Source organism: Schistocerca piceifrons, chromosome 1 (assembly GCF_021461385.2).
Source record: "Schistocerca piceifrons isolate TAMUIC-IGC-003096 chromosome 1, iqSchPice1.1, whole genome shotgun sequence".
Taxonomy (NCBI): domain Eukaryota; kingdom Metazoa; phylum Arthropoda; class Insecta; order Orthoptera; family Acrididae; genus Schistocerca; species Schistocerca piceifrons.
Window position 1 is genome coordinate 514784595 of NC_060138.1, and position 14308 is coordinate 514798902.

General features: G+C 40.8%; 1 protein-coding gene across 1 annotated transcript in view; it reads right to left on the reverse strand.

Annotated features, from left to right (window-relative positions):
* Positions 1-1845: 1845 nt before the first annotated feature.
* The window catches only part of LOC124787966 (mRNA turnover protein 4 homolog), a 33233-nt gene continuing 20770 nt past the window's right edge, over positions 1846-14308 (reverse strand). Inside the window, exons 4-5 of the mRNA XM_047254975.1 lie at positions 5658-5886; positions 1846-2348 (exon numbers count right to left, since the gene is read on the reverse strand). Coding sequence (XP_047110931.1) covers positions 2172-2348; positions 5658-5886 — 406 coding nt within the window. The 3' untranslated portion in view covers positions 1846-2171. The remainder of the gene's footprint in view (positions 2349-5657; positions 5887-14308) is intronic.

Consider the following 14308-nt stretch of genomic DNA (forward strand, 5'->3'; position numbering starts at 1 on the left):
ATTAATACTTATTTCATTCATCTTTCCATGGTACAAGGGTTAAACTGGTGCAAAACCCCTGGGTTTTTCTTTGTAAAAGTACATTTGAAAACAGAGTTAAGCATTTCAGATTTTGCTTTGCTGTCCTCAATTTCAGTTCGTCTCATTCGCTAGGGACTGGAAAATAACTTTAGTGCCGTTAACAGCCTTCATACACGATCAGAATTTCATTGTGTTTTGTGAAAGATCAATTGACAATATCCTGCTATGGTAGTCGCTGAAGGCTTCATGCATTGCCATCCTGACAACCACACGCGTCTCATTCTGCATCTCTCTCTCTCTCTCTCTCTCTCTCTCTCTCTCTCTCTCTCTCCTCCCCCCCCCCCCCCCTCTCTCTCTAGTACTAAGCATTGTTTTACACCAATTATGTACTAATCTCTGTTTCTTTAGTGACTGTATATGATTGAGGGGACCTCTCCTTACGAACTGTTCTACTGGGTACATACATATTCAGTGAAAGGTAAAATATTCTTTTGAACTTGAGCCATAGTTCCTCTACATGCTCCTGCCCAGTGCAGAAAGTTTCCAAGTTCCTCATTGAGATATGACACTACTGATTTTTTAAACTAGTTTACCAAATATATAAATCTTTCTGCTTATTTTATTTGTCCTTTGTACTTTGGTAATCATTGTTGTCACAACCTCGTCATGGTCATTGATATCAGGTCTGATGTGGACATTCTCAAGGTCAGATCTATTTGTTGCCATTAGATCCAGTATATTTCCATCAGGAGTGGAGTTTCGAACTATCTGTTCTAGCTAGTTTTCAGAGAAGGCATTTAGTAATGTTTCACAGGATGTGTTATCAAGCCCACCACTAAAAAGGCTGTAATTTTCCCAGTTGATTGCTGGACGATTTAGGTCTCCACTGACAATTGCAGTATGATTGGGTAAATTCTATACAAGTAAACTGAAGTTTTTTACAAAGATTTGGTTACATCAGGAGATGAATTTGGCGGGCATTTGGAGGATGTAATTACTATTTTATGCCCACTCCTGATATTGAGTCTTGCCCTTACAATCTCACATGCAACTTCAATCTCTATCACAGTGGATTTGAGTTTCTAGTCTACTGCAACAAAACCACCACCTCCATTTCCCATTAGCTTATCCTTTTGATGTACACTTAAATGATCCCTAAAAAATCTCACTTATATCAATTTCAGGTTTCACCCTATACCTGAAACAACTTCATAATTTCAAGGAGTCATTACAGTCAACATTGTCAAAAGAATTTTTCTAAATCCAAATGCTAAAGATGTAGGTTTGTCTGTCTGCAACCTGTCTCGCAAGATGAGCCGTAGGCTAGTACTGTTCTATGCATGCCTACATTTCTCCAGAAGCAAAAAAGATCTTTCTGATGTCAGTTTCTATTGGTCTTTCCATTCTTCTCTAGGTGATGCACATTAGTATTTTGAAACCATGACTTATTAAAATGATGATTCTGTAAATCACTTGCTTCTTTGGTATTGAGATTGTAATGTTCTTCATGAAGTCACTGGGTATTACATTTGTCTCATTATCTCTGTCACCCGTCAAGGTACGTTCTCTCAAAGATCCTAATAATTCTGAGGTATTTTGTCTACTTCAGGTGTCTTCATTTAACTTAGGTCTTTTTAATACAACTAACTACAGCCAGTGTGGCAGATTGTCATTCAAAAATTATCAGTAGATTCATTAACTCACACCCTCAAATTCCACAAAAGGTGAACTTACCCGAGCTTCTCACTTTCACATACATGAGATTACAATCATTTAATACTGTATTAAAAAGTAATTTTATGCTGGTTATGAAAAATTGTAATTACCAGATATTTTCCACTTCGATAGTTCACAAAATTCCAAGTGTGCAGCAATATCATAATAGTATATGAGTTGCATCAGAAATTTAGATATTACATACATCAATTTTGTTACAATATATGCTGATATAAATATATGAAATGCATATAGGTTACTTCAGTTGGTTTCTTTAAAAATACTGCAACATTGCAATTGTCACATACTGGCACATTACACTGAATTCATAATTACATAAAATAGAGTTTACAATGTTTGAAGTTTTTGTAACGTCAGGTAGAATATTTACAGTTATAAGTACGAACATTAAAATGTAAATCAGTCAGGTAATACTATTCATTTTCTTCTTCGCTAGCATACTCTTCCATTTCAGCATCATCCATTTCATCATCATGATCTACTATTGCATCTTCTTCTTTCTTTCTCTTGAATTTCTCAAATGTACCATCTTTTGACCACATAGACTTCATAACAAGCCTGAAAACTGCCATTTCATGGCCAAGCAATTTCTGTGAAAAGAAAAGCAATCAGCATCAAAAATTTTGCAGTCTTATAGCTACAGAGAACAAATTATTTACGTCATGCATTCCTATGAAGAATAAAATTACCCTACGTATCTACGTCCTTTTGTGTGTGTGTGCGCATGTGCGAAATGATAGTTCTTGCTTTTCACTAAAAAATTACACCAAAGTTCCCTTTTCCAGAATTTTTCCAAACTCACCTGAAACACACTCCCACAGATTTAACTATAACATTATTAGTTCCTCCACAAAGTTATGAAACTAAAGAGCTTAGTTAGGAATTATTACTTTTTTCTTAGAATAATTGTCGAGATGTGTTTAAGAGGTTCAGTGCTCAAAATCACACAATACAAGCCCCGAGGTAAGAGAAAAAATGGCAAGAAATTCTCCAAGAGTGCATCAACCTTCAGTCTTGTTCTGAGAATAATGACAAATGAGTTTCATTTTTTAGACAAAAAGACAGAAATATCATCAAAGTGTAAACTTACTTCCTTGGAATAGGTGTCTATAGTGAATACTGCTGGTCACACAGTTCACAAGAATCTTCAATCCTGGAATCTGTATAGCATGCTAATTTGTGTAAGTGAAAGAAATATTTTTTAAATTTTTTTCTGAAACTGAAAGGCTCCCCAATATCTACTTGAGCCATGTTCAAGGTCTTCACACTGCAACACACAAGACCACCCTAAACCCTTGTCCAGAATGTTACACGATGGAACAGCAGCGTGAATCTAGCCATCGGAAAGGTAGATGACCTACAGATTTATTGGTTAACTCCAAAGAAGTTTAACTGACCACAAAAGAAGCCACATCCAACACACTCTGAAGTACTGTTTGTTGGTATGGGACCCAAACCAATTAAGAGAAACTGAGACTTGAAAATGCCATACACTTCATCATTGATTAGATCAGTCAGTGAAGGACCGTCACACAGTTATTCAACTAGCTCCATGGAGGGAGACTACAAGAAACGTGTCATGCATTGCTGAGATCTTTGATCTCTGAATTCGAGCCCCCATAACTATAAGAGTTAAGAAATTTATTACTTTTATGAACTTACATCACATAATATGAGAATAAAATTATTTAAATTCAGGCTTGAACAGAAAGGCACTGACAACATTTCATTCCACACAGAATCTGCAAATGCCCACACACAATCTGCAAAGGACCAGGAGTGGAAGGAGAGGGACCAATTATGGTACACTATGTGGTCTCTCAATGTGGGGATTTGGTAAGTACAAGTTACTCAAGTTTTCTCTCTTAATTACAGCCTGGCTTCTGAATTAATCAGAAAACTTTCTCAGCCCCAGAGACTATATAACTCAATTTCAAGCATATCCTTTCCTTGCCACCCCAACCCAACCTCCGCCCCTCCCGCATCTGCTCCTGCCACACACATGTATGTATCAGAAAAAAAAAAAACATTGAACAGCAATTTGTAAATCTCTGCGTAGTATTCTTTCTAATGGAACTATGACTGAGCCACTGGTTATGAGAATATATTTAGTATTCCCTCTTACATTCTAAATATAATTAGTTATTCAATAATACAAGAGATACAACCTGCAATAACCCAACAAATGTTAGCCTACAGCCATATGTCAGCATGAAATGTAACCCTACACAACATGGGGACTATACACTTTCATGCATTAAACTATGACTCTCACAATGAAACTGCTTAGATCATCTTAACCTGAACTTGCAGCAAATTTACACAATGAGCTACAATGAAATTTAGGTGAACTTCCCCCCCCCCCTATCCCCCCCTCCTGCACACATGCACATGCATGTGCACTCACACCCACGCACACGCACATTATTTTGAAAGGAGCGACTAGTGGAAATCACTGAGATAGGATGGACATTTCAGGTCTGACTAATTGCTGCTCACAATTAGCCAAAAATATGATCTCTTAGTAGGCCATGACACACACATCAGGCAATCAAGCGAGGGACAATGCTTCTATCAGACATCTGTGGGATCACTTTCCGTTCCTGAGCAACCCTACTCTGTGCTAGCAGATTCCACAGAATGCTCCATCAGAACTTATACTACTCAGAGGGATACGATCTTCACACTAGTGTGCGGAACTTCTCAGCAATGTGCTTCGTGTCATCCACAATTGCCTAATTACCGTCATAGCCAAACTGTTGCCAGTATGTCACACTATTATTACACCACTGTCCTTTCGCCTCCCCCAAAAACTTAATCACAAATGACACTACAGAGCCAGCTACTAGATTTAAAAATTCTAGCTTTCTGATAATATCCACCCAAACATTTTTGCTCTGGTCCAGGCAATGTTATTTCATGACTCTTCCCATAAAAATTTTCAAAGTCCAAGCCCTTTCCTTTCCAGCTCAAGTTTTGTACTGCCCAACAGCTTCTGAAGTTTTTAAGGTGACTGAAGACTTGCCACAAATCTGAAGGAAGATCTCATACTAAAGGTTATGAAGTGAGATTTTGTGGATATATTCCAACTGGCTATCCTTTCAGTTTTTCTATGCTCATTATCTTTATACATTCTGCAAATATCCTACCCAAGTTTCAATGGTGTTACAAACTGTCATCAACATTTCACACAATAATCACTGTTCTGTGGAAACTGTGTTTGCACATTCTTGTACGACATTATTCAGGGGTAGAATCTACCTGCAACTTGTTTTATGCCTAGATTATGATTCCCTTCACACCAAGGCACATTGAATGTATGAAGCTTTGTTAATACTATCATACTCTGATACCAACACTCCTAAAGAAAATGTTATGTATTTTAATCACAACAATATACTTGCCATGATTTACAGTACACTGTCCGAGTCTCCTCATTCCTTCAAGCAACTCTACATCTTGACCTCTTTTTGCAGTTTCCTATGTTGCACTTACTACAGGATTGTTACAGGTGAAAACCACAGAAATTTTAATGAACTGGTAAGCTGAGATATTTTAAATTAAGTACCAAACTCAGACATGGTTATCAATGATATGTAGTGCTATCTGCACATTTATTGGTCCAAATATCATTCTCACAGCAAATGAATGTTTTAAGCAAGTAGTGTGCTATTGCAAGAATTTATTATTTTGACAGTGACAGAAGTTATTGTTTAACAGTAAAAGAACATGAAAATAATTATGTAATGATGTTTGTGTCTGGACAATTCACAGCGAAGACTTCTGCAAACATACTGAAATCTTAATTTTGTTTCTGCCTCTTGTTAAAATATAGAACAAACCTTTTTTAAGATGTAGTTAATGTTTATTTGACCACAGGAAATGTGTATAACACCTACCAGTATGCGAGCTTGTTCAGGCTTCAGAACTTCACCAGCACGACACACAGTGTAATCCTTGACAAGTGTAACAACACCTTTCTGAAGGCTTGTAGGCATGCCAAGAGATCTTAGGTGTGGCTCAATGGAGTGAGGAAATTGAGACAAGGGACCTGCAGGCAATACTATTGTGTCTGTTGCTGCTCCACCTGATCTTGCATAATCACCCTGGCTGAAGTTGTCGAACCACCTGCCATTGAAGAATAAACAACACTACAAAAAATGCATGAGCATTGTTACCAAGAAAATACAGTAAACTAATAATGTGTGTTCTACAGTAAGTAGCCTGTACAAAAGAAGCAAGTACAAAATATGTACTACTGGTGTTACACAAAGCTTTCAGACAACAACAAATTAAATTTCTGGTAGACCATCAAGAAGTTATCGAATTTAATTGTGTTACCAGTGGTGTCCTCATCAACTGATTATGCTATGAACACGCAATCAAAATTAAGGCTAAAAGTTGATTATTTGTTTTTGACAATCAATGTCTGACTGCTTTTGTTGTTCAATCTAACATTGATGTTTATTACAAAAAATAAAAACGGAAAGGTCCTTATGAACCTTGCTACATCTTAAATTTAAATGCTGCTACCAGGATAACAGGTATTTGTGAAACAGCTTTAGATCAGTTTCAGGTCAAGAGGAGAGCATTCAGCAGTTATCTAAAAAAATTTCAATGCAGGCTTTAGTGGCCACCTAGCTCAAATACCAACTTTGCTACTTCAACAACATACTAAACAAAGAAAAAAAGTCATAAGTTTATAAAATTTATGACCTAATGAAAAATTTAATGCCTTCATTGACATATTAACTCATTACTTTCAAACATTATTTTCAAAAGGCTGTAACCTTAAGAGACAGCTGTAGAACAAACACCTGAATGAAAATGGAAATAACAGTTTCATACCAGGAGAAGATATAGACATTACTACATAAAATGTGTAATTTGAATAAATCTTCACCTGTATTAAACATGTATTATACAAAAATATTTCAAAATACTTAAACAAGCGAAAATCCAGGACGGAATGTAACAATATTATGGAAACAAAAGTTGATACTCACCATACAGTGGAGGTGCTGAGTCACGGACAGACACAACAAAAAGACTGCCATGAATAAATAAAGCCTTTGGCCATTAAGGCCTTCATCAACAATAGACATAGACTCCCTCCCCCCCCCCCCCCACACACACACACCTAACTCAAACGGCTGCAGTCTCAGGCAACTGAAACCACACTGTGAGCAGCAGCACCAGTGCATGATGGGAGTGGCAACTGGCTGGGGGTGAGGAGGAGGCTGGGGCTGGGAGTGGGAGGGATAGTATGGTGGGGATGGCGGACAGTGAAGTGCTGCAGGTTAGACGAAGGGCAGAGGAGAGATGGGGAGGGGGAGGGGGGGGGGGGAAGTAGCAGAAAAGGAGAGAAATAAAAAGACTGGGTGTGATAGTGGAGTGACGGCTGTGTAGTGCTGGAATGGGGACAGGAAAGGGGCTGGATTGGTGAGGACAGTGAATAAAGAAGGTTGAGGCCACGAGGGTTAAGGAAATGTAGGGTGTATTGCAGGAAGTGTTCTCGCCTGCGCAATACAGAAAAGATGGTGTTGGTTGGAAGGATCCATATGGCACAAGATGCGAAGCAGTCACTGAAACGATGAATGTCATGTCTGGTAGCATGTTCAGCAACAAGGTGGTTCACTTGTTTCTTGACCACAGTCAGTGGCCATTCACGCGGAGAGACAGCTTGTTGGCTGTCACGCCCACATAGAATGCAGCACTGTGGTTGCAGCTTTGCTTATAGATTGCATGACTGGTTTCACAGACTGCCTTTGATGAGATAGGTGATGTTCATGACCAAACTGGAGTAGGTGGTGGTGGATGTATGGGACAGGCCTGACATCTAGGTCTATTACAGGGATATGAGTCATGCGGTAAGAGGTTGGGAGCAGGGGTTGTTTAAGAATGAACAAGTATATTGTGACAGTCTTTTTGTTGTGCCTATCCATGACTCAGCATCTCCACTGTATAGTGAGTACCAACTTCCCTTTTCATAATATCGTTTCAAAACACTAAAGAATAATAGCAGGAAAAATAATGCATTATGATAAATACACAAATAATTCAGCTAATAAAACAAAGGCCATGTAGAGTGTTATAAAAAAAGGAAACTTATGAAGACTGCATCACATATAACTGTACCATTACCCCATTACCACAAGAAAATAAAAAAAGTTAGAAATCCCTTAGAAGCAATCAACACATTTAATAATTTCTTGACAACTGATGCTGATAATATAATAAAATCAAACATAAATAAGAATATCCACTCCAACAAATATAAAGCAAGCATACGTATTAGATCAGTGGACATCAACACTACCACACAAGATGAAGTAGCTAAAGCAATAAATGGAAATAAAAATTCCAACTTAAAAGAGTACTCACTTCAAGTAGACACTTTCTGTGATTATTGAAAACATCTGAGGTAATTCAGACCAACAGGATGAACCATAATTCCACCAACAAACTTTCAGCGGATTTCAGTGCTACCATCTGAGTATTTTGTTACGAGGAATCCACAGTCTCCAACAGCTTGTTACCGATTTACTGCATTTTGTTTGGTTTTTGCTCCAATTAGTTTTGTATCTGTATTGCATTACAAATAGTGCACAACAATGTAAGTATTGACAATGCATGCTGTGCATATTATTTCCATTTGCTCACAATAGCTGCTGTTCACGAAAGTAATGCCCTCCTTATCTCATTGTTCTGATGCTGCATTCAGTGCTGCTTATATCTGTCTATTGTTTCGTTTTCCAGAGGTGTTAGTTGTGTGTTAACAGTGATACACAGCAGTACTATGGATAAGTTTACGGACTGTAATGGAACAGTAGCACAATGAAGTTGTATTCAGCTGTTCCCACTCACTACAGCCAGCAGATTTCCCATTTAGAGTGTCATTTGCAAATTAGTTCCTATAGCAACATACAGAAAACACCAATTTTCCTGCTTTTGTGTTATTTACACATGAGGGCACATTTACATGAGAGAGATGTTCAACAGTATCATGTTAACATGAGGGGGCATGTTCAACAGTAGGACTAGCCAGGTGTGGAATGATGGAAATCCACATGCACAGGTGTGTCAATCCTATCAACAGAAGTTTGCCGTTAACGTACAAGGGGGTTTCACAAACAAGTTTGTGACTCGACCTTACCTATTTACTGATGAACTAAACGGAGTCTTGCACAAAATGGTCCTTTAACTTGTCCTCCCACACTTCCTAGAAGAAGTGTCGTTGAGATATTTGCTTATGTGGTTTCAATATGATGGGTTGCTGGCACACATTGCACTATGTTACGAACCACATTTAAGTACAGTTTGTATGACAATATAATATTGGTCACAGTAGTCAATGGGCAGATCGGTCACAAGATATGAAACCAATGGACTACTTCTGGGGGTGCAAAAGGATAAGCCTAGTTTATGAAGCTCCAATAGATACTAGCAGGAAAATTAAGTACAGTAGAGCTCTGGTAATTTGAGCAACAGCAAATCAAGGTTCCATGTAATTTGAGCTGGTCATAAGAAAATTGAAATTTTACATAAAACTTTAGTAAAAACCCGTTTTCATATGTTGTATGCATCTATGTTTTACACACTTCTGAGTGTGTTACATTTTCAACTTTCTTTCAATTTTCCATGTACAAGACAAATAAAACTGTTCCACTTAAAGTTTTTGTCCATAATGCACAGACATAACCTTGGTCTCACAGTGCTAATGCATTTCTATTACAGATGGACAGGTACCATTATGTTTCGAGGAGTCTGATTGCTCTTTCTTTGTTGACCCTTCACTAATTGAAATCGCCTTACGATAATTGTACAATGCATATCACCCTTATTGTTACCCCTATTGTTGTGCCTACTTGGCAACATTTGTCATTAAAATAAGTAACAATACAGTAACAACATAATGAATAGAATAATTGCTACTCAGCACAAAGTGGAGATGCTGAGTCGCAGAAAGGCGCAACAAAAAGACTGTCAGAAAGTAAACTTTCGAGCATCAAGGCCTTTGTCAAAAGCAAACAACATATGCACACAAACGCAACTCACACACACATGACCACAGTCTCTGGCAGCTGGAGCCAGACTACGAGCAGCAGGGCATTATGGGAGAGACAACTGGACAGGGGTAAGGAAGAGGCTGCGGCAGGAAGGGGGAGGGGTAACAGGATAGGGGTGGGGGATGGTACAGTGCTGCTGGGAGTGTGCAAGGATGAGGTGGAGAGTGGGGCAGCTAGGGGCAGTCAGGAGACGGAGGGCAGGGGGTTAGCGGAAAAGGAGAGAAGTAAAAAGACTCAGTAAGTTGGTGGAATAGAGGGGTGTGTAGTGCTGGAATGGGAACAGGAAAGGGATAGATAGGTAAGGACAATGACTAATGAAGGTTGAGACAGGACCACCCTGTTGCTGAGCATGCCACCAAACACTGCTTCACAGCCTGTGCCACCTGGATCCTTCCCACCAACACCAGCTTTTCTGAATTGTGCAATATATCCTGCGTTCCCAAGACCTCCTGGCATCAACCTTCGTTAGTCATTGTCCTTACCCATCTAGCCCTTGCCTGTTCCCATTCCAACAATGTACCCAGTCTTTCTACTTTTCTCCTTCTCCGCCCCCCCCCCCCCCTTTCTCTGCTCTCCTGCCCTCCATCTAACCTCCAAATTGCACCTAGCTTCCCCATTCTCCACCTCGTCCCTGCACGCTCCCAGCTGCACTTTATTGTCCCCCAACCCTACTCTGCTATCCCTCCCCCTCCCCGTCCGAGCCTCCTCCTTACCCTCACCCAGCTGCCTCTTCCATAATGCCCTGCTGCTCGCAGTCTGGCTCCAGCTGACAGGCAATACCTTCTCTCCATCCATAAAACTCTCCTGCTATCCAATCCCAAATTCCTGGATCCCATATCACATATTGAAAGTCTTGCCCTCTAGGAAATAGAGCAACAAGCACAATGCCACCCCAAAAAACTTTCCAACCTGCTCAACAACTACTCCCACCTTGGGCTAACAATGTCCACCACCTCTACAACAACTTCCAAAACTCCCCCATGTCCCCTCTCAGCAGACAAGCCCTGTCTCTCAGACCTACTACATTTACCCCACCCTCCAAAACTCCCTCCCACCACTACACAGAATCCAGAATCGAAACAGACCCAAAACACAGCCATGAAACTTCTCTCCAAAAGCCTTAACCCCACAGAAGTATCAGTCCTTTCCAAAAGGTCTCACCTTTTGCTCCACCCTCAAATTCAATCCTGCAGAACTTGAAGACTTTCACCACCAACCCTACCAATCAAACTCAACCAAAGACCAATGTTGAACCCTGCCTGACACAGTTCACTCCTCCATCCAACCTTGATCCACCCCCACTGCCCCCCCCCCCAGCAACCCCCCCCCCCCCCCACTTGCTAACTTTAAACCTTGCCTCACCATCATTCCAAAAATTCCTCAATATGCAAACTAATTAAGATCCGCAGAAAGATTGCAATCCACCACCTAAAAACTGATCCCAACCAACTTTATAATCCTACCAGCTGACCAAAACTCTACCATTGCTGTTTCGAACTGCAAGGATTACTTGGCAGAAGGACACTACCAGCTGTCATATTCATCCATCTACAAACCCTGCCACAGTGACTCCATTCCAGAAATCCAGCAGGATCTCCAGTCTCTCCTCAAATCCTTAGGCCCATCCCAGAAACTCTCCCCAGAGTCAATCTCTCTTCTCACCCCTACTACTCCCCGCACTCCTACCTTCTTCATGCTTCCTAAAGCCCATAAACCCAACCACACAAGACGCCTCATTGTGGCTGGTTACTGTGCCCCCCACTAAGAGAATCTCTGCTCTCATAGACCAACACCATCAACCTATTACCCGCTGGAACCTACCCTCCTATATAAAAGATACCAACCATTTCCTCCACCGACTCTCCACAGTTCCTGCTCCTTTACCACACGGTTGCCTGCTTGTCACTATTGATGCCACATCCCTATGAAATAAGATCATCCATGCCCTTGGCCTTACTGCTATTGAACACTACCTCTCCCAATGCCCAACAGAATCTGAAGCTTCCTAGTCACCATGACCAACTATATCCTCATCCCTGGGATATGGCTATAGGCACTCGCATGGCACCACCCTATGCCAACCCGTTCATAGGACATCTAGAGGTATCCTTCCTAAACACTCCTCGCCTGTTTCAGATTCACGGATGACATTTTAGTGATCCGGATCGAGGTTGAGGACACCCTCTTCACATTCCTGCAGAACCTCAACACTTTCTCCCCCATTTGCTTCACCTGTTACTACTCAGCCCATCAAGCCACCTTCCTCGATGTTGACATCCACTTCAAAGATGACTATATCATCTACCTCTGTCTGTATCAAACCTACTAACCACCAGCAATACCTCCACTTCAACAGCTGCCATCCATTCCGTACTGAGGAGTCCCTTCCATACAGCCTAGCCACCCATGGCCGTTGCATCCGTAATGACAAGCAATCCCTCTCGAAGTATACCGAGGGTCTCACTGAGGCCTTTACAGATCGTAATTACCCTACCAACCTTGTACAAAAACAAATCTCCCGTGCCTTATCTTTCCAGTCACCCAACACCTCCCAAAGCTCCACCATCTGTCCATAGAGGAGCATTCCTCTTGTGACTCAGTACCAACCAGGACTGGGGCAACTGAATTACAGCGTTTCAACTGCCTCTCGTTGTGTCCTGAAATGAGAAACGTCCTACCCACTATCCTTCCCACTCCTTCCACAGTGGTATCCTGCCACCCACCAAACCTACACAATATCCTAGTCCATCCCTACACAACCCTCGCTCCCAACCCCTTGCCACATGGCTCATATACTTGAAGAGGCCTAGATATGAAACCTGTCCCATATGTCCTGCCACAACCACCTACTCCAGTCCTTTCACAAACATCACATATACCATCAAAGGCAGGGCTACCAGTGAAACCAGTCATGTGATCTACACCACTGTGCTGCATTATACATGAGTTTGATGTTTGGTTTGTGGGACACTACCGTGCGGTCATCAGCACCCATACGAAGTCCCACTTTTTACACAGTCCAATCTAACCATTATTACGAATCACAATGATGAAGTGATGAGGACAACACAACCACCCAGGCCCCAGGCAGAGAAAATCCCCAACTCAGCCAAGAGTCAAGCCCGGGACCGCATTCTATGTGGGCACAAGTGTCTGTCTGCATGAATGGCCACCAATAAACTGTGGCCACAAACAACTGGACCACCCTGTTGTTGAGCATGCTGCCAGATTTGATGTCCTTCATTTCAATGACTGCCTAACACCGTATGCCATCTGGATCCTTCCCACCAACATCAGCTTTTCTGAATTGTGTAGGTGGAAACTTGTTCTGCAATACATCCTATCACATGTTCCCATAACCCTCCTTGCCTCAACCTTCAGTTGTCACTGTCCTTACTCGCCTAGCCCTCCGCTGTTCCCATTTCAGCACTACACAGCCCTCTACTCCATTCCAGCACTACACAGCCCTCTACTCCACAAGTCTTTTTACTTCTCTCTTTTTCCGCTAAACCCCCTCTCCCCCTCTCTGCCCTGCCCTCCATCTACACAGTCTGGCTCCAGCTGCGTTACGTTTGTGCGAGTTGTGTGAGCATGTGCATGTCTGCACATTGTTTATTTTGGACAAAGGCCCTGTTGGTCGAAAGCTAACTTTCCTGTAGTCATTGTTGTGCCTTTAAGAGACTCAGCATCTCTGCTTTATGGTGAGTAGCAACTATCCTTTTCATTATATTGTTACATTCAATCCTGGATTTTCCATTGTTTGTTTTTAACAATACAGATAACATTTCAGTTCACAACATTGGCTGACACTGTGTATGTACTGTAGTGGGCCCACCTGTGTCATGTTAATTTTAAAGTAGTGTTGTACGTATAGTGTGCTGTACATATGTAATTGTGAGTTTCTTAATGTCTTAATTCCTACATTACAATGAGTGGTAGGAACAAGAGAGAAAATTTGTGCTGTTGTATGTGAAAGTGGAGGTTTTGAAAAGACTAATCAAAGAAGAAACATTAAAAAAAACTTACTGCTGATTATGGATTCAGTGAAGTGACAGTTGGAGATGGGCGTAGAAACAGAGAAAAAAATTGAGAAGTTTTCATTAAACATGTTTTCTATTTCGTCATTTGAATGGAAGTCAATAAAGAAATTGAGTATGAAAAAACAATTGAAGATCTTTTAATTTGGTTTACTCAACAAGGACAAAAAGAAAATCCAATTTTGGGGCCTACTCTGCAACAAAAAGCTGTATTTTTTAGAAATGAGCTAAAGGAATGTGAGGACGATTTTACCGCAAGTTCAGCACGCTTGGATAGGTGGAAGAAGTGATACGGCACAAGGCATATAGAAATTTGCGGTGAAATACTTTCTGTGGCTTCTCACATGGTTACACAATTTTCTAAGAAATTAAGAGCTACAAAAAATGTAAAGAGAGGTTAACAGTTCTTGCTGCAATAAAAGCAAGTGGAGACCATAAACAGAA